Genomic DNA, 22,868 nt, shown 5'->3' with positions numbered 1-22,868 from the left:
TGGGGTTTAGTCCAAATCTGCATCCTTTCCTTCAAGGCTCAGGGGTCCAAGATTATCTTCTGTGTCTGTATTTATTGGTTTCCCTTTTCTTTGTTGAAGAGGGTCTGTGCAATCCTTCTGCCTAGTCCGCCATCTTGCCCCGCCTCCTCCCTCCATTTCATTTTTGACAACTTCCAATTTCCCTAGATTCATACTTCATACATTCCATGTTCCAATTATGATGTTTGTAGCTGTTTCTTCTCAATTTGAGTCATGCCATGTCAACAACTGGAGGTCTTGAGAGCTTTACTTTATCCATATCAGGAAAGTTGGTTCTACTCTGATTATGTAGCTCTTTCCCAGTCATAGTTTGAGAGCCTTCGAACCTAAGGGGTGTGTCCTCCTGCACTGCATTGGATGATGTTTCCATGCTATTCATACAGTTGTGCAGTTATGTATCAGTGTTTCCTTTCTATTCATTAGGTTTTCCCTGGCCAATTCTTGCATGCCTGGTATGAACCCCACCTGGTTGTACTGTTTCATTTTTTTGATATATTGTTGGAGTCATTGGGTTGTATTGGCTAGGATCTTGTTGAAGATTTTTGCATCTATATTCATGAGAGATACTGGTCTGTAGTTTTCCTTTTTAATGATATCTTTGCCTGGTTTTGGTATCAAGGTTATGCTTGCTTCCTAAAATGAGTTTGGGAGGATCCCATCTTTTTCTGTGTTCTGGAATAGGTTGAGTATGACTGATGTCAGTTCTGTGAAAGTTTGGTTGAATTCTCCAGTGAAACCATCTACTTTTTTGTAGAAAAAAAATCTAATTTTTTGAAACCATCACCAGTACTTTTTTGTTGTTGTTGGTAATTTTTTTTATTACCTACCCAATTTCTTTTTTTGTTATGATTTGTTCAAATTGCCTACCTCAGTCTGCATTAGCTTAGTATGCTTTTAGAAATCTGTCCATTTCTTCTAGATTTTCAAATTTGTTCAAGTACAGTTCTTCATAGTATCCTGATATACTTTTTATTTCAGTTGGTTCTGTTGTGATGTTGCCCAATTTGTTTCTTATTCTTGTTATATGTATTTTCTCCCTCTTTTCCTTTGTTAAATTTGCCAGTGGTTTGTCAATTTTATTAATCTTTTCAAAAGACCAACTTCTAGTTTTTTTTTCTATTGTCTTTCTATTTTCTGTCATTGATTTCTGCTCGAATCTTTACTACTTCTTTTCTTCCAGTGACTGTAGGCTTTTTTTGCTACTCTTTTTCTAATTGTTGGAGATGTTGGGTTAAGGTGTTGATTTTGGCTCTTTCTTCTTTTTTGATGTGTGCATTTATTGCTATAAATTGGCCTCAGATCACTGCTTTTGCTGTATCTCAAAAGTTTCTTATATTGTGTTTTCATTCTCATTTGATTCAAGGAATTTTTGAATTTCATTTTTTATTCTTCTGTTGCCCAGTCATTTTCAAGGAAGGTGTTGTTCAGTTTCCATGTGTTTGTTCTTTTTCTGCTGATCTTCCTATTGTTGATTTCTAATTTTATTGAAATATGATCTGATAATATACTTTGTAGTATTTCAAAGTTTTTAAATTTATTAAGGCTTGCTTTGTGGTCTAACATATGGTCTATCCTTGAGAATGTTACATGTGCACTAGAAAAGAATGTATATTGTGCTGTTGAGTGAAGTGCTCTGTAGATGTTTATAAGGTCAAGTTTGCAGATTGTGTTGTTTAGTTCTTCTGTGTCTTTGTCAAGTTTTTTTCCAGTTGTTCTATCTTTCATTGAAAGTGGTATGTTAAAGTCTCCTACTATGACTGTGGAATCATCTGTTTGTCTTTTCAGTTTTGCTAGAGTCTGGTTTATGTATTTTGGGGCTCTTTCATTGCATGCATATTTATTATGGTTATGTCCTCTATTCAATCTTTTCTTTAATTATTATATAATGTCTTCCTTGTCTCTTATGGGTTTTTGTCTTAAAGTCAATTTTATCAGAAATTAGTATTGTGTGAGCTTCCTTTAAGTGAATTCATGTACTTACGATATTGGTAGTCTGATGTAATTCAGTTTGACTCTATTTTGTAGTTCTTGCCCTACTACCTCAAAAACTGAAACCAAGCCAGTGCCATTGATTTTAACTCATGGCAACCCTATATGTGTCAGAGTAGAACTGTGCTACATAGGGTTTTCAATGGCTGATTTTTTCAAAATAGATCACCAGGCATTTGAGTACACTTCTGGGTTTTGGTTAGCAGCCGAGTGTTTGAATCATTTCCACCACCCATGGATTATTTCCTATCGACATGACTTATTACGACGTCAGATAGCCCTTTTCCTGTAATATCATATAGAGGCACAGGACTAAATGGGTTCTGATAAGTCTTCTTCTGTGATTTCATATGTACTTAAACCTCCTATAAGTGATAAAACCAGTCACCCGCATGATCCATCCAACTATCTGATCTTTCCTTCTATAGCTTTGTCAAGAGGTGTAAAGACTACTAAGGAATTGTTATGGGAGTGAATGGTAGGCCCTGAAAAATAGTACCAATAAGAAAGTACATGAAAAATTTGTGAATTATATTTTAATTTTTTTTTTCCTTTTAGATCCTGAGTTTGCCTGAATTGATTGATGACTCCAAGTATAAAACTAACAACCTTCGGGTACAGAATAGAAAAGAGCTTATTAAAATACTATCTTCACGGTAAGCTTCAATCTCATGTTTATATATTTATGAATTAATATGTGATAAGCATTTATCTGGCATTTGGATGTCTTTGGCTTCTTTAGTTAAACTTATAATCCCCTTCAATTTTATAAAATTAGTTAGTGGAAAGATATTTTAAAGCTATATTTAAAACTGTGTCAGTGGATAAGGAAGAGTGAAGAAGAATTGATGCATGTGAATGATGACATTGGCAAACAATGTAGAATACACTATGGAAGCCAGAAGAATGAACAAATCTGTCTTAGAAGAAGTATAGCCAGAATGCTCCTTAGAAGTAAGGATGGCAAGATTTCATCTCACATACTTTGGACATGTTATCAGCAGGGACCAGTCCCTGCAGAAGAACATCATGTTTGGTAAAGTAGAGTCAGTGATGAAAAGGAAGACCTTTAACAAGATAGATTGACACAGTGGCTGCAACAATAAGCTCAATCGTAGCAGTGATTGTAAAGATGGTGCAGGGCAGGGCAATGTTTCTTTTGGTTGTATATAGGGTTGCTATGAGACAGAACTGATTTAACGGCATCTAACAATCACATCAATAATCGAAATTGTTTATTCTTTGTTCAGAAGCATTTTATATGTTCTATTCCATACTGAGGAGCTCTGCTGGCATAGTGTGTAAGGCATCTGACTGCTAACCAGGAGGCTGGCAGTTCAAACCCACCTGCCAGTCTTTGGAAGGAAGGTTGGACAATCTACTTCCATAATGATACTGCCTTGGAAACCCAAGGAGGGTTGGCTATGAGTTGGATCCCACTCAATGGCAGGAGTTTGTTTTATTTGTTTTATTCCATTCTGAGTCATAACTATGCTAAAACTAGCAAAGTCACAATCACTTGAATTAGGTTGCTTATACTTGGAGCTCTGGTAGCATAGTGCCTAAGGCACTTGACTGCTAACCAGGCTGGTGGTTCAAACCCACCAGGCACTCCTTGGAAGGGAGGTTGGGCAATCTACTTCTGTAGTGATACTGCCCCAGCAACCTAAGGAGGGGTCGCTATGAGTCGGGTCTGACTCGACGGCACATAACAAGAACAACAACAACAACATACTTGACTGCTAACCAGAAGTCTGGCAGTTCACACCCACCAGCCACTCCTCAGAAGGAAGGTTGGGCGATCTACTTCCATAGTGATACAGCCTTGGAAACCCAAGGAGGGGTTGCTATGAATTGAGGCCAACTTGATGGCACATAACAACCACAATAACAGTTCATAAAAAAACAAACTCACTACTCTTCAGTAGATTCTGACTCATAGCGACTCCTTCTTGGGTTTCCAAGGCCATAAATCTATGGAAGTAGATTGCCCGATCTTCCTTCTGAGGAGTGGCTAGTGGGTTTGAACTGCCAGCCTCTGGTTAGCAGTCAAATGCCTTAGGCATTGTGCCACCAGAGCTCCCATAGCATGCAATTATGTTTAATGTAACTTAACCAAAAAAAACCAAACTCATGGCCCTCAAGTAATTTCCAACTCATAACAACCTCTCCTTGGGTTTCCAAGGTGGTATCTCTACAGAAGTTGATTGCCCAGTCTTCCTTCCAAAGAGTGGCTGGTGTGTTTGAACCACTAGCTTTCTGGATAGCAGTCAAATACCTTGTGATAACAATAGTAATAATACTATTTTGTACTTTTGCTTTGTTAAATATGGTACATATACTATTTCTTTTAACCCTTATAATTATCCTGTAAGGTAAGTACTACCTACCCTCATTTTAAAGTTAAATATGAGGCAAAGGGAGGTTTGGTCATGAATTCATTGTCTTTTCTGAGTTTCTCTTGTGAATGCAAGGGTCATAATTCAGTCATTGAAAATGCTAGATTGAGTCATGGGTCATAAAAGACAAATGTTATAGTACTTAATTCCAAATTATTCTATTCCTGTTAGCTTATGTTTTTGTTAAAACCTACACCTATTTTTCAAGGAACTGTGGTGGTATGGTGCCTAAGGCTTTGACTGCTAACCAGAAGGTTGATGGTTCAAACCTGACAGCCACTCTGCAAAAGAAAGACTGGGCGATCTACTTCCGTAAAGATTTACTTGTCAGAAAGCTGAAGGGGGTCGCTATGAGTCAGAATGGTCTTGACGGCAGTGAGTTTGGTTTGTTTTATAGCTATTTTTCTATTCTGCCTAAAGAAAGGTAATGGTTCTTACTTTTTCTTATTAGTTTCCCTTTTATTTTCTTCCAAATTTCTTTTCAGTCTATTGAAATGGGCTTCATGGTTTTAGTGAATTAAAATGCCCATGTGAAGTGTTCTTTAGTAATGAAAATTTGTTCTTATTCTGCTGATATATTAGATACTTTTGTGTTAATAAGGAGCTTTGGTGATATAGTGCCTAAGTCATTTGACTGCTAACCAGAAGGTTGGCAGTTCAAACCCACCAGCCACTCCTTGGAAGCAAGACCAGGCAATCTATTTCCGTAAATATTTACCTCCTCAGAAACCCAGAAATGGCTGCTATGAGTCGGAATTGACTTGATGGCATTAAAGGTTTTTTTTTTTTGTGTGTATGTGTGTGTGTGTGTGTGTGTTAATAGTGTATCCTTTAATTTTGAAAAATCCCATGTGTTTCTACATAGTATATATCAAAGTTCTTAGAAAACAATCTGCTAATGTAATTTTTTATTTCTGTCTCTTTTATATTTGGGGATTGCTACATGAATTTCTGGGTCAATATTCATTTACCTATTTGTTCTTTTTGGAATTTTTAAGTACTTTGTCTCTATGCTGTCTGTATTTTCTCCATGTGCCAAATGACCTTCCCATCAATAGGAACTCTGTGTGTGAGACTGATATGCAGTGAATGGAGGGGAATGAGAAGTGAACTCTCTTTTTCTGGTCATTAGTTAAATATAATTCTGATTCTACTGCAAAGCCCTAGAGGCCTCAATCATTAACCTTTCTCCTCATGAGAATCGGCCATTTATTTCTGCTTTTTTCCTCTTCGTCTCTCAAGCACTTTTTAATTTGTTTGATTCATTGATACGAATTTTTTTTCCTTTCACACCATGGTTACCAACTTTCAATAATAGCCTCTCATGAGAACCTTTATCAAAAGCTCTTTGAGTGTCTAAATAAATTATATCTGTGCTGTGAGAAGAGAGGATCCCAAGAAAAATATACAACCTAGGCAGATACAAGTGTCATCTTTTTATTCAGCTGCCAACACTTTCATAACTTCAGGAAACGAAAAGTTAAATCATTGGTTTCTTAGGTCCTAAAACTTTTATTTCTTATTAAATTATCTTAAAGAATTCTGCTGTGGAAAGATTTTTAGCAACATGTGTAACAGATTAATTTCAATTTTCCTTTTTTGGAATAAATTGGATAATCTGTCACCCCTTTCTTCCTACTCATCTATATACAGAAGTTTTGAAACCCATGAGATTGTTAAAGTTTCATTCAGGCTTAACAAGGAGCAAGCAATCAAACCACAAGGAAGAGATTAGGGATAGTTTTAAAACAGGGAATTTGATAGGGAGGTCACATCATGTTAGGTACTGCTGTTAAACCCTAGACCGCAGATGGAGCCCTTGGTTGCTTGGAGGCTAGATTTCTTACTTCCTTGCACTATTGTGTTGATGTGTTATGGTGCTCTCTTGTGATTTGCAAGTCTCCAGTCCCTTACAGCTTAAGTGTCTTCTCCTCTGTGGAAGATCAAACAGTGATGATCAGGAAGATTAGGATATTGATTCATTCTCATTTATAATCTTGTCATTTGTCTCTCTGCATAAATGTCACTGCATTCATTAGTACTGTTTAGTAATTGGCTTTTAGAAATCTCTATCCATGTTTAACACTTTATCATTTTCATTATATAGTTCTACGTTTTACTAGCACTTAAAAACTTTAAAGCCTTCCCATTAACTGTAGGATCAAATCTAGTCTCTTCAACCTGACACCCATGGCCTTCCTCAATCTGACTTCATTTTTCCTTTCTACCTTTTCTCCTAATATTCTTCAATATAAAGCCGTTTCTCAAGTCATATTTCCTTTTGGTTTCTCTTGTTCCCTCTCTGGAATTCTTCTAGACTAACTGTTATTCTTAACATAGTCATGCTTCAAGACAGTTCTATATCTGCAAGAAAGCATCTCTGAATATCTCTATCCAGTTTCCTATTCAGAAGAAAACACCTTCAGGAAAGAAAGCATCATTTTTGTGCCTTAGTAGCCAGCCTATCAGTTATCAAACACAAACCAGTCAACATAATTGTTATTGGGAATGATATTGCTAAGGGGTCCATGGGATTTCTGGTCTTGCTCAATACATTATTCCTTTCATTGCATAGTTAATCAGAACTTGTAAATCAATCTATATCCATAAAGGAAGCAGGGAGAAAGGAAGGAGAGGAACAAGCATTTATTAGATGCTGAATACATGCTAGAAAGTATTATTATTCCCATTTTACAAATGAAAAATCTAAAGTTTAGGGAGGGTAATCGCAAGGTGAGACACATAGTAGATAACTTGAAATGGGATTCAAAAGGCCACACATTTTACACTATGTCATATTGCCTACTGTGCCCTTGTTTGTTTATTCATTCAATGAATATGCACTGAGCACTTACTATTCCAAGTGCTGGGGATAGAGAAGCAAATGAAGCAGAATAAACTGGTGAAAAATAATGCAAGGCAGAGAAATGAATAGAGCTAGGAGTTGGGTATGAGGGTGGCTATTTCATTTAGGCTGGCCAGGAAGTATCTCTCTGATAAAGTGGCATTTGAGCAGAAGCTTGCAGGTAAATGAGAGAAGGAGGCAAGTAAAAATCCGTGGAAACATTGTAGGCAGAGGGTGTGTGGTTGAGGACTTTAAGGAATAGAAAAGAAAACAGTCACTGGAGCCCAGTGAGGAAGAGTCAGCAGCTGTGTCTGTTAATAATTTACTATCTCTTTTTGAGCATACTGGTTTACATGCTACATTTTTATTGTAATTTGCTGATCATTTCTATATTAATGCTTATTTTTGTAACAGTAGCTACATTACCATGTGAGTATACCATGTTTTTAACTGTTGTTGCTATTAAACATTTCATCACACATATTGCCCTTTAATGCTCACAGACACGTTCCTCAACCTATACTTTTATTTTAGAAAATCTTCAGAATATCCAAAAATGTAGAGGGATTTGTGAGAGTGAATTTTCACTTTAGATAATTAAAAAAAAAAAAAAAAAAACCCTGCATTTTAAATTTAGGAATGATGAACTTACTGAATTCATTTGAAAAATCCTTTCCCTTTATGCCCAATTTGATATTCAAAAGCACCTATAACATTTAATGTACTTCCATAGTGATACTGCCTCAGAAGCCCAAGGAGGGGTCGCTATGAGTCAGGTCTGACTCGATGGCACTTAACAACAACAACAACAATCTCCTAAATATATATATATATATATATACAGACTTCTTATATTTAAAAATCTCCATTCCAAAGCATTTTTCCTTGAGTAATTTTTGAGTACTTCCTTGACCATGGTAAGCATTCACTTAATTTTTTTTGCCAGGTAATTTCCTTTGCATTCTTCTGTGAAATCTGTAGAGTATTTTGAAGATGACTACTAGGAATGTCAGTCACTTGCATTACTTCTCAACTGTTCTTACTAAATATAGTTTGATGCTCTTCTCTGAGAGCAGTCGTCCTCACTCAGGAAGGCAGCTACATGTTTTTTGTCATCAGTTGAGTTTTCCACAGCAAGCACACACACTAGTCCCCTGAAGTGCTTCAGGTGTAACTGTGCCCCAACTGTGGCCAAGAGCAAGCCCCTCTCCCCCTTTTTTAATTTAAAGGTAGAAGACTTTCCCCTTGAGCTTGCCATTTTATCCAGGGTGTTGCAGAAAGTCTATTTACCCAGCTGCTAAGACTGAAAACTCGGTAAAGCTGAAGCATGTTGAAAGTCCCCAGCTAACACAAAATGGGAGATATAAAAAACGTGATCCATGGCCGGTTTCGACAGACTTACTCTTTGACATGGGAAAAAGTGGCAGGCTCCCAAACCTGTGCTCCTCACACACTGGTTCAGCATGTTTGCAATAGTAAGGATCTCAAGAGAGAGATTGACAGTTTCTGATCTGATCTGATGTGTCCTGAAACTAAGAAGAATAAAGATAATGTATTACTGGTTAGGGATAAGTAATAGGAAGAAATGAAATGAGGTTGAAGGAAATTAGAAATGACAGAGAAAATAGAAGTGAAATGTATTTTATTCCTCCCCTTGTGTTCTTGTCACAAAATGATTTTGGGACTGACCAAATTCACTGCTCCTGCAAATGCAGAGATGAAAGAAGGGGACTGACTGGATTCTGGAGGACCTCATGGTCTAATTTGGACAGAAAATAAGTAAACCAGTGGTTTAAATAGTGTGTACAAAGTGACAGGATAACTTTGTTCCTAGGGTGCTAGGAAACGAATAGGTCACTGTTCAATCATTTTAGGAAGTAGCATATGATCAAGAGCCAATGGCGTCCAAGCTACACTGAAGGAACTGATGATAAGCCTCCAGGAATTCAAGGAATACCCACTGAGATGTTTCAGCAAATGTGTGCAATGCTGGAAGCCCTCACTTGTTTATGCCAAGAAATCTGGAAGACAGCTACCTGGCCAAATGACTGGAAGAGACCAGTATTTGTGCCCATTCCAAAGAAAGGTGATCCAACAGAATGTGGAAATTATTGAACAATTATCATTCATATCACACAAAAGTACAATTTTGCTGGAAATAAGTAAAAAATTGTTGCAACATTGCATTGACCGGGAACTGCCAGAATTTCAAGCTGGTTTCAGAAAAGGACCTGGATTGAGGGGTATCACTGCTGATGTCAGATGGATCTTGGCTGAAAGCAGGGAATACCAGAAATATGCTTACTTGTGTTTTATTGACTATACATCGACACTCAACTCTATGGATCATAATCAATTATAGATAACATTGTGAGGAATGGCTATTCCAGAACACATAATTGTGCTTATAAGGAAGCTGTACATAGACCAAGAGGCAGTTGTTCAAACAGAAGAAGAGAGAACTGCATGGTTTTAAATTAGGAAGGGTGTGCATCAAGGTTGTATCCTTTCATCATACTTATTCAATCTGTATGCTAAGCAAATCTGAGAAGCTGGACTTTATGAAGAAGAACATAGCATCTGGATTGGAGGAAGACTCATTAACAACCTGCAATATGCAGGTGCCACAACTTTGCTTGCTGAAATTGAAGATGACTTGGAGCACTTACAGATGAAGATCAAAGACTACAGCATTCAGTATGGATTACACCTCAACATAAAGAAACAAAAATCCTCACAACTGGACTAATGAGCAGCATCATGATAAACAGAGAATAGATTGAAGTTGTCAAGGATTTCATTTTCCTTGGATCCATAATCAACAATCATGAAAACAGCAACCAAGAAATCAAATGACATTGCTCTGGGCAAATCTGCTGCAAAAGAACTCTTTAAAGTGTTAAAGAGCAAAGATGTCACTTTGAAGACTATGGTGCGCCTGACTCAACCCTTTGCCTTGTCAGTAGCGTCATATGGATGCACTCTGGTGGTGTAGTGCCTAAGGCATTTGACTGCTAACCAGAAGGCTGGCAGTTCAAACTCACCAAGCACTCTTCGAAAGGAAGTTTGGGCAATCTACTTCCATAGTGATACCACACCTTGAACACCCAAGGAGGGGTCTCTATGAGTCGGATCCAACTCGAAGGCAGTGTGTTGCATTTGCATTGCATATGGATGTGAAAGTTGGACCTGAATAAAGAATATCACAAAGAATTGATACATTTGAATTGTGATATTGGTGAAAAATATTGAATATATATCATGGACTACCAGAAGAATGGAAAAAACCTGTCTTGAAAGAAGTACAGCTAGAATGCTCCTTAGAAGTGAGAATGGCCAGACGTTGTCTCCTGTACCTTGGTCATGTTATCAGAAGGGACCAATGCCTGGAGAAGGATTCCATGCTTGGTAAAATGGAGGGTCAGAGAAAAAGAGGAAGCCCTTGAGCAAGGTGGATTGACACAGTGGCTGCAACAATGGACTAAAGTTTAGCAACAATTGTGAGCACAGGGCAATTGTCCAGCACAGGGCTGGACAGTGGTTTTTGTTTTTTTTTCTGTTGTACATAGGGTTGCTATGAGTCACAACCAACTCAACAGCACCTAACAATATAATAAAGGTACTGTTGTTGTTGTTGTTGTTTTGTGCCGTCGAGTCGGCCCCTAATCATAGCAACCCCTCCTTGGGTTTCTGAGGCAGTATTATTACGGAAGTAGATTGCCCAGTCTTCCTTCTGAGGAGTGGCTGCTGGGTTTGAACCACCAGCCTTCTAGTTAGCAGTCAAGTGCTTTAGGCACTATGCTACCAGACCTCCTAGGGGATCCTATTAACTCTGGTAGTGTAGTGCCTAAAGCATTTGACTGCTAACCAGAAGGCTGGTGGTTCAAACCCACCAGCCACTCCTCAGAAGGAAGGTTGGACTACTACTTCCGTAATGATACTGCCTCCGAAACCCAAGGAGGGGTCTCTGTGAGTTGGATCTGACTCTACAGTACTGCATTTTTTTTTTTTTTTGTTTTGTTTTTGTTTAGGGGATCCTAGAAAAGGGCACCTACTAGACACTTCAAGAGAGGCTTCCTGGAGACATGAGTCTTGAGGAAAAGTAGATAGAATTAGGTGGATGAAGAAAAAAGGGAAGTGAAAGAAGGAGATATTGAATTGAGTGTAATTGTGTAGTAAGAAAAGAAGTCATTGGAGAAGGAATATGTAGGAGCTAATAACTTTTAAATTGCTTTTTGAAAAATGTAAAGCAAGTGTATGTTAATATGGTCTTAGTGAAAGCACTCCTAAAAATTTTGCATCACCAAACCCTTGTAAGTAAAACTGATTATACTAGACAACTTCACCTTTTAAAGTACAGTGGCAATATGGAGGGAAAACTGGACAGACAGGAGTGTATAACTAAGAAGGGCACAGGGATTGGTGGGTTACAGGGAAGGGAAAGGAGGAGAGTGGGTTAGGGTTGGGGATGGTAATTGGGGAATGAATCCAAATATACATGAACTGTTGAATGTCAAACAAATTCTGCTCTGTAAATTTATACCCAAAGCACAATAAATAAATAGATAGACAGACAGATAGATAGATAGATAGATAGATAGATAGAAAGATAGACAGATAGATAAATAAAGTGTTGTGGCAAATCCTTTACTAAATAATCATTTTTGATTTTGAATGATCTGATTTTCAGAGTTTACTATATTAAAGTATTAAGAAACTAAATGCCCTACTGCAGGGCCTTCTAAATATAGGTACTAAACATATTTGTTGAATTGAATCAAGGGTTTATTTAATATCTTAATCTCATCATTTCCAAAATTTGGTGTCAAATTATTTTTACTAGACTTGTGTGGAATATTGGAGAATAGAACGTGGAGCATTTCCTGGCTGTTGTAGGAGAACTATAACTTCAAGAGTCCTTAAATTTAATGCTAGTTTTTTTAAAAAATAACAATTTGGTACCATCAGGAAAATTTGATTATTCCATTTCCCTACCTAGGTTTTTCAGGGACACTCCACAATTTTAAGTCTAAATTTAAAATATTTACCTTAACACATATAATTGTGTCTTCCACCTCGTCAGCTTGGCTCCAGCCACTCACAACCACTTGCTACTCCTTATAATGTAGAATGGCCTCTTTAAAATTACTGTGGTAAATATATATGTAACAAAACATTTGCTATTTCAGCATTTCTTCACATGTATAATTCAGTGACATTCAGTGTGTTCATCATATTGTACAGCTGTCACCATTATATGTTTTCAAATTTTGCCATTACCTTTAACATAAGATGATTATTTCCTAAGCAATGAGTTCCCTTTTCCCATCCCTACTACTTGCCCCTGGTAGCCAGTAATAACCTTAGGGTTGAATGTTAGTTACTGTCAAGTTGCCTCTGACTCATGGTGACTCCATATACAACAGAAGGAAATGTTGCCTTAGCCTGTTCCATCTTCACAATCAGTAGTATGCTCAAGTCCATTGTTGCATTGACTATATATTTTGAGTGCCTTCCAATGTAGGGAGTCTCAACTTCCAGCACTATATTAGACAATATTCTGTTGTTATATATAGGGTTTTCTGAGACAAATTTTTGATGGAAATAGACTTTTCTTCGTAGTCTGTCTTAGTTTGGAAATGCCACTGAAACCTGTCCACCATGGGTGAACCAACTGGTATTTGAAATATGGATGTCATAGCTTCTGACATTGTAGCAAAACTCAAGGCATTACAGTATGACAAACTGACAGACAGGTGGTAGGTTTGTATACACTTGCTTATTTTAGATATTTCAGTAATACTTGGTGTATCCCAATATGCTCATTGCTTTTCACTAAAATGATGAAGCTTCTTCATCTTTCTGGCCACTAGTAGTTTCTTACAATAAAGAACTTTTCCTGCTTCATTTGTCTATTATAATTACACCTTGCTAAGCTTTTGCCTTCAGTGTTCATTTGAGTCCCTGCTTTCTGTTGTTTTGGATATATACTTAGGAGTGGAATTGCTGGGTGATATAGTCATATGTTTAACTTTTTGAGGAACCCGCAACCACAGTAGTTGTACCATTTTACATCCCCACCAGTAGAGCATGAGGGTTCCAATTTCTCCACATTCTCACCAAAACATGTTATTTCAATTTTTTGATAATAACCATCCTAGTGGCTCTGAAATTATATCACATTGTGACTTTGATTTGCATTTCCTAAATGACTAATGATGTTGTGATGGTTAAGGTTGTATCAGTTTGGCTAGGCCAAATTCTCAGTGGTTTTGCAGATATTGTGCAAATATCATTATCCTCTGTGATATAAGCAGCCAATCAGAGGGGAATTTTATAGGGAGTGTGGCCTGCATCAAATATATATGGATGTTCTGGCAAAGCTCACCCTTTCCCAATCTTGCATCTGACTCGTCATGCTCTAGAGAGAACTTTTGGTTCTTGGGACATGAGCTAGCAGCCTACTGACTGTCTTACAGATTTTGAGATTTGCCAGCTCCAACAGCCCCATGAGCCAGCAGTCTGCCATATGACCTGCCAGTTTTTGAGTTCGTCAGAGTAGCTACCTTAGGGATGTGGTCTGCTTTCAGTATATAAGAAGCAGCATTGTGAAATGTCTCTGGAGTTTTTTGGCACTCTTGGACCCTACATGTATCTTAGTCTTCATCTCAATGGCCTGGCATGTTGTCTGGCAATCTTGAGACTGTTAATGGACTTCAATTAGTGGCCTGCCATGATATTTAATAATCTTGGGGCTGTGCCATTTTACTTTTCAACTTTGGGTTTGTCAGCCTTAGCAGCCAGCTGCTGCCTGAGCTAAGAGACACCTCCAGCTTCAGTGGGAGAGAAGCAAGGGGCAGAAATGAGGCCCAAGGTCAAAGGCCTTTCACCCAGTCCCCACTTTGAACTTGGACATTGTGATAGTTGGAGCTGTGTGTCAACTTGGCTGGACCTCAATTCTGTGTGGTTTAAGCAATTGTGATGTGGGTTATTCCTATGATGGGATCAGATGTATATGTTTTGAACAGTTGATCCATTGAAAAAGAGTTTCCCTAGGGGTGTGGCCTCCTTCCAATATATTTATGGACATGCTGGGAAAAGAGAGATTCTTCTGTGGCTCAGGATCATATTGTGCTGCCTACAACTGTCCATGAGTGAACAATCCACCATTTGGCCTGGAGATCCTGGATTTGTCATTCATTGGAGTCAATAGCCAGTATTGCTTGCCATCCTTGAGCTCGTCAGCCCCTGCAGCTTCATGAGTCAAGAAAAGCTTCCAGTTTGATGTTTGATCCAAGAACTTGGGACTTGCCAACTTCTATAAGTGTGTGAGCCATTTTCCTAAGATAAATTTCTCTTTCTCTATATGTATATATAAGATTTACTGGTTTTGCTTCTCTAGAGAACCCAGCCTAACACATTTGGTACTGGGAGTGGTTCTAGGGAGACAAAATCATAAAGATGGGCTTCCTAAATTGGTTCCCACCAATTCTGTTTTGATTCTCCAATTTGATTAATCATAAAGGCACTGGTGAGCCTGCCTCCATTAGTAAAGGGAGCCCTGCTAATTCATGGCATGAGGTGGCAACATTGATATGCAAAATAGCACCACCAATAGATCAAGTACTTTTGAGAAGTACTTGGGTGATCATGTATTTGGTACTTTTCTGTAATTTTGTCAGCATGAGGAGTATAAGGAAGTTGGTTGGTTGGTCCTAGTTATACTAGACAAAGTTGTGAAAGAGCGAGATGAGTTCAGGGCTGCTGAATCATAGTTTAAGTGCCTCATAAAAGACCTCAATTGTTCCAGTTGTGCTCTGAAAGAAAGCCTTATTTCTTCTAGAAACGGAGCTGATATTGCCAAAAACCTAACCCAGAGTCTTATTGTAAGGGTGGCTAAATTACAACACCAATTAAATTGCCAACCCAGAATTGTGTCTGAAGTTAAAGTGAGGGCATTGATTGGGAAAAAATGGGATCCTGAAACCTGGAATGGGGACATATGGGCAGATAGTTAGGAAGATGAGGATATGTAACCTGTAAATTCTGTTGAATCCCTCCCATCTGAAGGGATTACTGTAAAACCATTATCCCCTCCACCTCAGTTTGATGGGATTTACCCTACTGTTCCTGCTGGGTCACTGCCTGTGGCAGAGGCCATGGAAGACATTGCTGAATGTTCTCGGGAACCTCCCCAACCACTCATTATTGCTGCTAGACCTATAACTAAAGTTAAGTGCAAGCAAGCCCCAAAAGGTGAAAAACAAAGTGTGACTGAGGAGGTGGTATGCTACACCTGAAAAGACCTACTGGATTTTGCTAACATGTGTAGACAAAATCTAGAGAATATGTATTGGAACAGTTTCTGAGGGTGTGGGAGGATGGTGCAAGGAATGTAACATTGGATCAGTCTGAGTGCCTAAGGTGCTTGACTTCTAACCAGAAAGCTGGTGGTTCAAACCCACCAGCCACTCCTTGGAAAGAAGATTGGGCAATCTATTTCTGTAGTGATACTGCCTTGGAAACCCAGCGAGGGATCGCTATGAGTCAGGTCCAATTCCACAGCTCATAAAAACAACAACAAAGTATGGATTCTTCATTCGATGTTTCAACTCGAGAGGTTAGGGAAGGATCTAATAGTTTATTTGGTTGGCTTACTGAAGCATGGATTATGCAGTGACCTACCTTAAGTCAAGTTGAAGTACCAGACCTGTGCTGCCTTGGTATATTATAAAAGAAGGTATGAGAGGCTTAGGGAAATTGGCTTGTTAGAATGGAGTTCTCAGATTAGACCCATAGAGCCAGAGCTGGAGAGTCCAGAAGACATGCCTTTCACCAGTACGGTGAGGAATAAATTTGTGAAGGAGACCCCAGCATCCTTGAAAACTGCTATGATTGCTATTTTATGTAAGCTGGATTTGACAGTGGGAACTGCCCTAACTGAACTAAGACACTTAACTACAATGGGGCTTGTTGGACCCTGTGGTAGTAGGGGCCAAGTAGCAGCAGTTAATTGGCAAAGGCAAGGTGGGCATGGTTACCATAATGGACAACAGAGTCAGAACAGTAATCAGAATACTCTGACTCATGTGGAATTATGGCATTGACTACTTAGTCATGGTGTTCCTAGTAGTGAAATAGATGAAAAAACTACTAAATATTTACTTGATCTGTATGGACAGAAGAATTCTAGGTCATGTGAACAGCAGCCTAGATTGAATCACCAGAATACAGAGTCATGGCTTCTCAATCAATTCCCAGACTGTTTAAAGACCCACAACTCCTTGAAAGAAGGGGAGGCTGGGTCCCCTTGAGGAAATACCTACTACATTGCCCAAAATTTATAATGTCAATCTTTCTCCCAGCCTTCCCCAAGGGGATTCTGAGGCCTTTTACAACAGTGACTGTTCATTGGGGAAAAGGAAATAATCAGACTTTTTGAGGATTACTGGACTCTGGCTCTGAACTGACACTAATTCCAGGAGACCAAAAGTGTCATTGTGGCCCACCAATCAGAGTGGGGGCATATGGAGGTCAAATTATTGATGGAGTCTTAGCTAAGGTATGTCTCACAGTGGGTCCAATGTGTCCCAAAACCCATCCTATAGTGATATCCCCAGTTCCAGAATGCATAATTGGAATAGATGTACTGAGCAATTGGCAGAATTCCCACATTGTGTCCTAACATGTAGAGTAAGGGCTATCATGGTAGGCAAAGCCAAGTGGAAGCCATTAGAACTGCCTCTACCTAGAAAAATACTAAACCAAAAGCAATACCGCATCTCTGGAGGGGTTTTAGAGATTACTGCCACCTTCAAGGACTTGAAGGATGCAGGGATGGTGATTCCCATCACATCCTTGTTTAATTCACCTATTTGGCTTGTGCAAAAAACAGATGGATCTTGGAGAATGAAAGTAGATTATCGTGAACTTAATCAGGTGGTGACTCCAATTGCAGCTGCTGTTCCTGATGTGATTTCATTGCTTGAGCAAATTAGTACATCTCCTGGTACTTGGTATGCAACTATTGATCTGGCCAATGCCTTTTTCTCATTATCAATTTCAAAGGACCATCAGAAGCAGTTTGCCTTCAGCTAGCATGGCCAACAATATAATTTCACAATGCTTCCTCAGGGGTATATCAACTCCCCAGCAGTGTGTCATAATTTAGTCCTAAGGGATGTTGATTGCCTTTCCCTTCCACAAGATATCACACTGGTCCATTATATTGATGACATTATGCTGATTGGACCTAGTAAGGAAGAAGTATTGATGACTGTAGATGTATTGGTGAGACATCTGTGTGGTAGAGGATGGGAAACTAACCCAACAAAAATTCAGGTAGCTTCCCCTTCAGTGAAATTTCTAGGGGTCTAGTGGTGTGGAGCATGTCAAGATATTCCTACTAAAGTGAAGGATAAGTTGTTGTATCTGGCTTCTCCCACAACCAAAAAGAAGGCACAACATCTGGTGGGCCTCTTTGGATTTTGGAGACTACATATCCCTCATTTGGGTGTGTTGTTTTGGCCTATTTATCAAGTGACTCAGAAAGCTGCTAGTTTTGAGTGGGGTCCAGAGCAACAGAAGGCCCTGCAACCGGTTCAGGCTGCCATGCAGGCTGCTCTGCCTCTTGGGCCATATGATCCAGCTGATCCAATGGTGCTTGAAGTGTCTGTAGTAGAGATGCTGTTTGGGGTCTTTGGCAGGTCTCTATTGGTGAGTTGCAACACAGACTCTTGGGATTTTTGGAGCAAAGCCCTGCCATCCTCTCTAGATAACTACTCTCCTTTTGAGAAACAGCTTTTGGCTTATTACTGGGCTTTAGTAGAGACTGAATTTCTAACCATGGGTCAGCAAGTCACCATGAGACCTGAGATGCCCATCATGAAATGGATGTTGTCTGACCCACAGAATCATAAAGTTGGACGTGCACAGCAGCACTCCATCATTAAAGGGAAGGTGGTATATTAGAGATCGGGCTCACATAGGGACCTGAAGGCACAAGTTGCATGAGGAAGTGGCCCAAATGCCTATGATCTCGACTCCAGTCACATTACCTTTCTGCTTCCAGTCTGTACCTATGGCCTCATGGGGAGTTCCTTATGATCAGTTGACTGAGGAAGAGAAAACTCGTGCTTGGTTTACAGATGGTTCTGCACGATATGCAGGCACCACTTGGAAGTGTACAGCAGTGACACTGCAGCCCCTTTCTGGGACTTCCTTTAAGGATAGTGGTGAAGGGACATCTTCCCAATGGGCAGAACTTTGAGCCATGCATATGGCTGTTCACTTTGCATGGAACAAGAAATGGCCAGATGTGCAATTGTATATAGATTCATGGGTTGTGGCTAATGGCTTGGATGGATGGTCTGGGACTTGGAAGGAGCATGACTGGAAAATTGGTGACAAGGATGTATGGGGAAGAGTTTTGTGGATAGAGCTCTCTGACTGGACCAAAGGAGTAAAGATATTTGTGTCTCATGTGACTGCCCACCAAAAGGTGACCTTGGCAGAGGAGGACTTTAACAATCATGTGGATATGATGACACGTTCAGTGGAAACCAGACATCCTTTTTCCCCAGCTACTCCTGTCATTCTCGATGGGCTTATAAACAAAGTGGCTATGGTGGCAGGAATGGAGGTTATACATGGGGTCAGCAACATGGACTCTCACTTACCAAGGCTAATTTGGCTACTGCCACTGCTGAGTGCCCAATCTGCCAGCAGCAGATACCAACACTGAGTCTGTGTTATGGAACTATTCCTTGGGGTTGCTCAGCAACCTGGTGGCAAGTTGATTACATTGCACCATTCCATCATGGAAAGGACAGCATTTTGTTCTTACTGGAATAGATACTTATTCTGGATATGAATTTGTCTTCCCTGCACACAGTGCTTCTACCAAAACTACCGTCCATGGACTTACAGAATGCCTCATCCACCATCATGGTATCCCATATAGCATTGCTTCAGGTCAAGGGATTCACTTCACAGCAAATGAAGTGTGGCAGTAGGCCTATTCTCATGGAATTCACTGGTCTTACCATGTTCCCCATCATCCTGAAACAGCTGGCTTGATAGAACAATGAAAATAGAATTATAGTGCCAGCTAGGTGGCAATACCTTGACAGGTTGAGGTAATGTTCTCCAGGAGGCTGTATATGCTCTAAACCAATGTCCAATATATGGTGCTGTTTCTCTGATAGCCAAGATTCATGGGTCCAGGAACCAAGGGGTGGAAATGAGAGGGGTACCACTCACTATTACCCCTAGTGACCCACTCAAAAAAATTTTTGCTTCCTGTCCCTGCTACCTACCCTATGCTCTGTGGATTTGGAGATCTTAGTTCCATAGGGAGGAACACTCCCACATGGAGATACAAAACTGATTGTATTGAACCGGAAATTAAAAGTGCCACCCAGCCATTTTGGCTTCCTCATGCCTCTGGATCAACAGACAAAGGACAATACTGTACTATCTGGTGTGATAGATCCTGATTACCAAGAGGAAATTGGATTGACATTACATAATGGAGGTAAAGAAGAATATGTCTGGAATACAGGAGATTCTTTAGGATGTTTCTTAGTACTATGATGCCCTGTGATTAAAGTCAATGGAAAATTACAGCAACCCAATTCTGATATGACTACTAATGGGCCAGACCCTTCAGGAATGAAGGTTTGGGTCACCCCACCACACAAAAAACCACTACCAGCTGCAGTGCTTACTGAGGGCAAGGGAAATACAAAATGCGTGGTGGAAGAAGGTAGTTCTGAGTATCAGCTATGACCACTGACTTGTTGCAGAAATGAGGACTGTAATTGTTATATTTCTTTGTTGTATATGTGCATCAAATATTTTTGGTTCCTTCTGTTATGAACTGTGAAATGTAAATAAGGTTAATGCATTTCAGTTGTACTCTTGTTAGCATATCATGTTAGGTGCAAATATGACTATATAATTGTCCTTATTTAGATATTATATATGGTTAAGAAGATGTGTACAAGTGCCAAGTTGACAAGGGATGGACTGTGATAGTTGGAGCTGTTTGTCAACTTGGCTGGACCACAATTCTGGGTGGTTTAAGCAATTGTGATGTGGGTTATTCCCATGATGGGATCAGAAGTATATGTTTTGAGCAGCCAATCCGTTGAAAGGGAATTTCCCTAGGGGTGTGGCCTGCTTCCAATATATTTATGGACATCCTGGGAAAAGAGACATTCTTCTGTGGATTGGGATTCTGTTGTGCTGCCTACAACTGTCTGTGAGTGAACAATACACCTTTCATCCTGGAAATGTTGGATTCATCATTTGTTGGAGTCAACAGCCGGTACTGTCTGCCAACCTTGAGCTTGACAGCCCCTGTATCTGTGTGAGTTGGGAAAAGCCTCCAGTTTGATGTTTGATCCAAGAACTTGGGACTTGCCAACTTCTATAAGTGTTTGAGCCATTTTCCTAAGATAAATTTATCTTTCTCTATATTTATATATAAGCTTTATTGGGTTTGTTTCTCCAGAGAACCCAGCCTACCACAGACATCTAGCCTCTAAACTGTAAGAAAATAAATCCTTGTTTAATAAAACCATCCCATTTGTGGACTTTTTCTGTTAGAGCGGCACCAGCGAGCCAAGACAGAGTTTGGTACTGAGAGTGTGGTGCTCCTGTGATGGATACCTAAAATGTGGAACAGGCGTGTAATGCCTGCCTGACCTAAGATCTGTGCCCAGAGAGACCCCAGCAGAGAGACAGCAGCAACAGAGCAAAGAGGCCAGCATGAGATAGCAACAGGCTTACCAGCCAATGAAGGAGAAAGCTGGATGCTTCTTGGTGGAGTGGTTGCCTTTGGACATTAATTGGTAGAAGATACTGGCATGAGATGGAGTTGTAGGTTGGCTAGCCCATGGAGCAAGAGACTAAGTGCCTTTTTGGCAGGAAGATTCCTGGTAGAGTGGTTTGCCTTCAGGCATTAATTGGCAGAAGCTGAGAGACCAAGGAAACAGGAAGCAGTGCTGCCTCAGCTTCGAAGTGTAGGACCGTGGTTTCTGGGGATAGAACCACCACAGCTTCCTAAGTTTTAGAGTCAGACCTTGACCAATTTGGTTCTGGAGTGCGGGACTGCCATTCATGAGGACCTCTGGGATGGGGCCATATCTGCTGCCCAAAAGTGAGGGGCAGAGCTACTGTGCCCAAGAGGCAGAAGAACAGAGCCTGCCAGGCCAAGGGGTTGAGATCATCACTCAGATGAACTAGGGGATATGAGCCTCCCATTGAAGGAGATGTTCATGGATGCCAAGTTGACAAGGGGTGGAATTGTGGTAGTTAACTTGTGTGTCAACTTGGCTTGGCCTAGTTTTGAGTGGATGGAGAGCTGGATGTAGTTATTCCCCATGATGAGTCTGGTAATCAACTCCATGGTGGAATCTACTGTGAGCAGCTGAGTAACTACCGTAGGGATATGGTCTGCTTTCAATATATAAGAAGAAACATGGAGAAAGGTCTCTGGAGGTTTTTTTTTTTTTTTTTTTTTTTTATTTTCAAGGCTTTCTGTTCCATAGCCTTTTTTTTTTTTTTTTTTTTAAATTCTGATTTGGATAAAAGTTTATAAAGCAAATTCATTTTCCGTACAGTGGTTCATACACATTTTGTGTCATGCAATCCCCATAATGCAAGAGCTTTCTTCCCACTTTCTCCCTGAGGTTACCTTTTGCCTTTGTCCTTCTTTCCTATGCATTCCTGCCCTCTGAAGTATCTCCCTGTGCAAATACTAACCTTCTGATCTCCTATGATTGATTTTTCTAAGGAGTGTTCCTACCTGATATAATGCCACCTTACATGCCTGTTTATTGTTTGGCTGGAAGTGACAGGAGTTAGTTCAATTCAAGGCCCAAAAGATGACTAGGGGGCCATAGTCTTGGGGGTCTCCCCAGTCTCTATCAGACCAGTAAACCCAGTCATTTTTTATGATTTTGTGTTTTGTTACACATTTTTCTCCCACTCTATCCAGGATCTCCTATACTGATCCCTTTCTGAGTGATTGACACTGGTAGCTGGGCACCATCTAGTTATTCTGGTCTCAGGGTCATGTAGGCTGATGTTCACATGGTCTAGTAGTCCCTTGGACTAATTGTTTCCATGCATCTTTGGTTTTCTCCATTATTCTTTGCTCCAATCAAGGAGAGACTAATTGTTGCATCTTAGATGGCTGTTTGCAAGCTGTTAAGACCCTAGTCACTACTCAACAAAGTTGGAAGAGAAAGATCTTTTACAACTGAATTTCTGAAGTGTCATACCATCATCTCTGTGTATTCAGTTAGTCACATAGAACAACTCTAGTACAGTGTGGAAGAGGATGACAGAATGATGTGGATACCAGGATTATTAGGGGCCGTCATGGAGGCTGGCTACAATGATATTTTACAGATAAAAAGAAACATCAGAAAAGAACTTCCATCATCACATTAACTAAATACCAATGTATATTCTACCTTCACTGCTATTCCCACCCCACCCCCAGCTTAGAGTTTTATTGAGTGTTGTATTCATTCTTATTAGTATATATATTTTTAAATCATTCTCTTTCTTTATTTCTTTTTTTA

The 22,868-nt window shown here is 39.7% G+C and overlaps 1 protein-coding gene across 1 annotated transcript in view; it reads left to right on the top strand.

Annotated features, from left to right (window-relative positions):
- Window positions 1–22,868, top strand: part of SUGCT (succinyl-CoA:glutarate-CoA transferase) — a 1,528,177-nt gene that overhangs the window by 661,556 nt on the left and 843,753 nt on the right. The window contains exon 11 of the mRNA XM_042780991.1: window positions 2,587–2,684. Coding sequence (XP_042636925.1) covers window positions 2,587–2,684 — 98 coding nt within the window. The remainder of the gene's footprint in view (window positions 1–2,586; window positions 2,685–22,868) is intronic.

Source organism: Orycteropus afer, unplaced genomic scaffold, assembly GCF_000298275.1.
Source record: "Orycteropus afer afer isolate SDZICR_OR568_19922 unplaced genomic scaffold, OryAfe1.0 scaffold00077, whole genome shotgun sequence".
Lineage (NCBI taxonomy): Eukaryota > Metazoa > Chordata > Mammalia > Tubulidentata > Orycteropodidae > Orycteropus > Orycteropus afer.
This window is presented reverse-complemented; position numbering and strand designations above follow the sequence as displayed.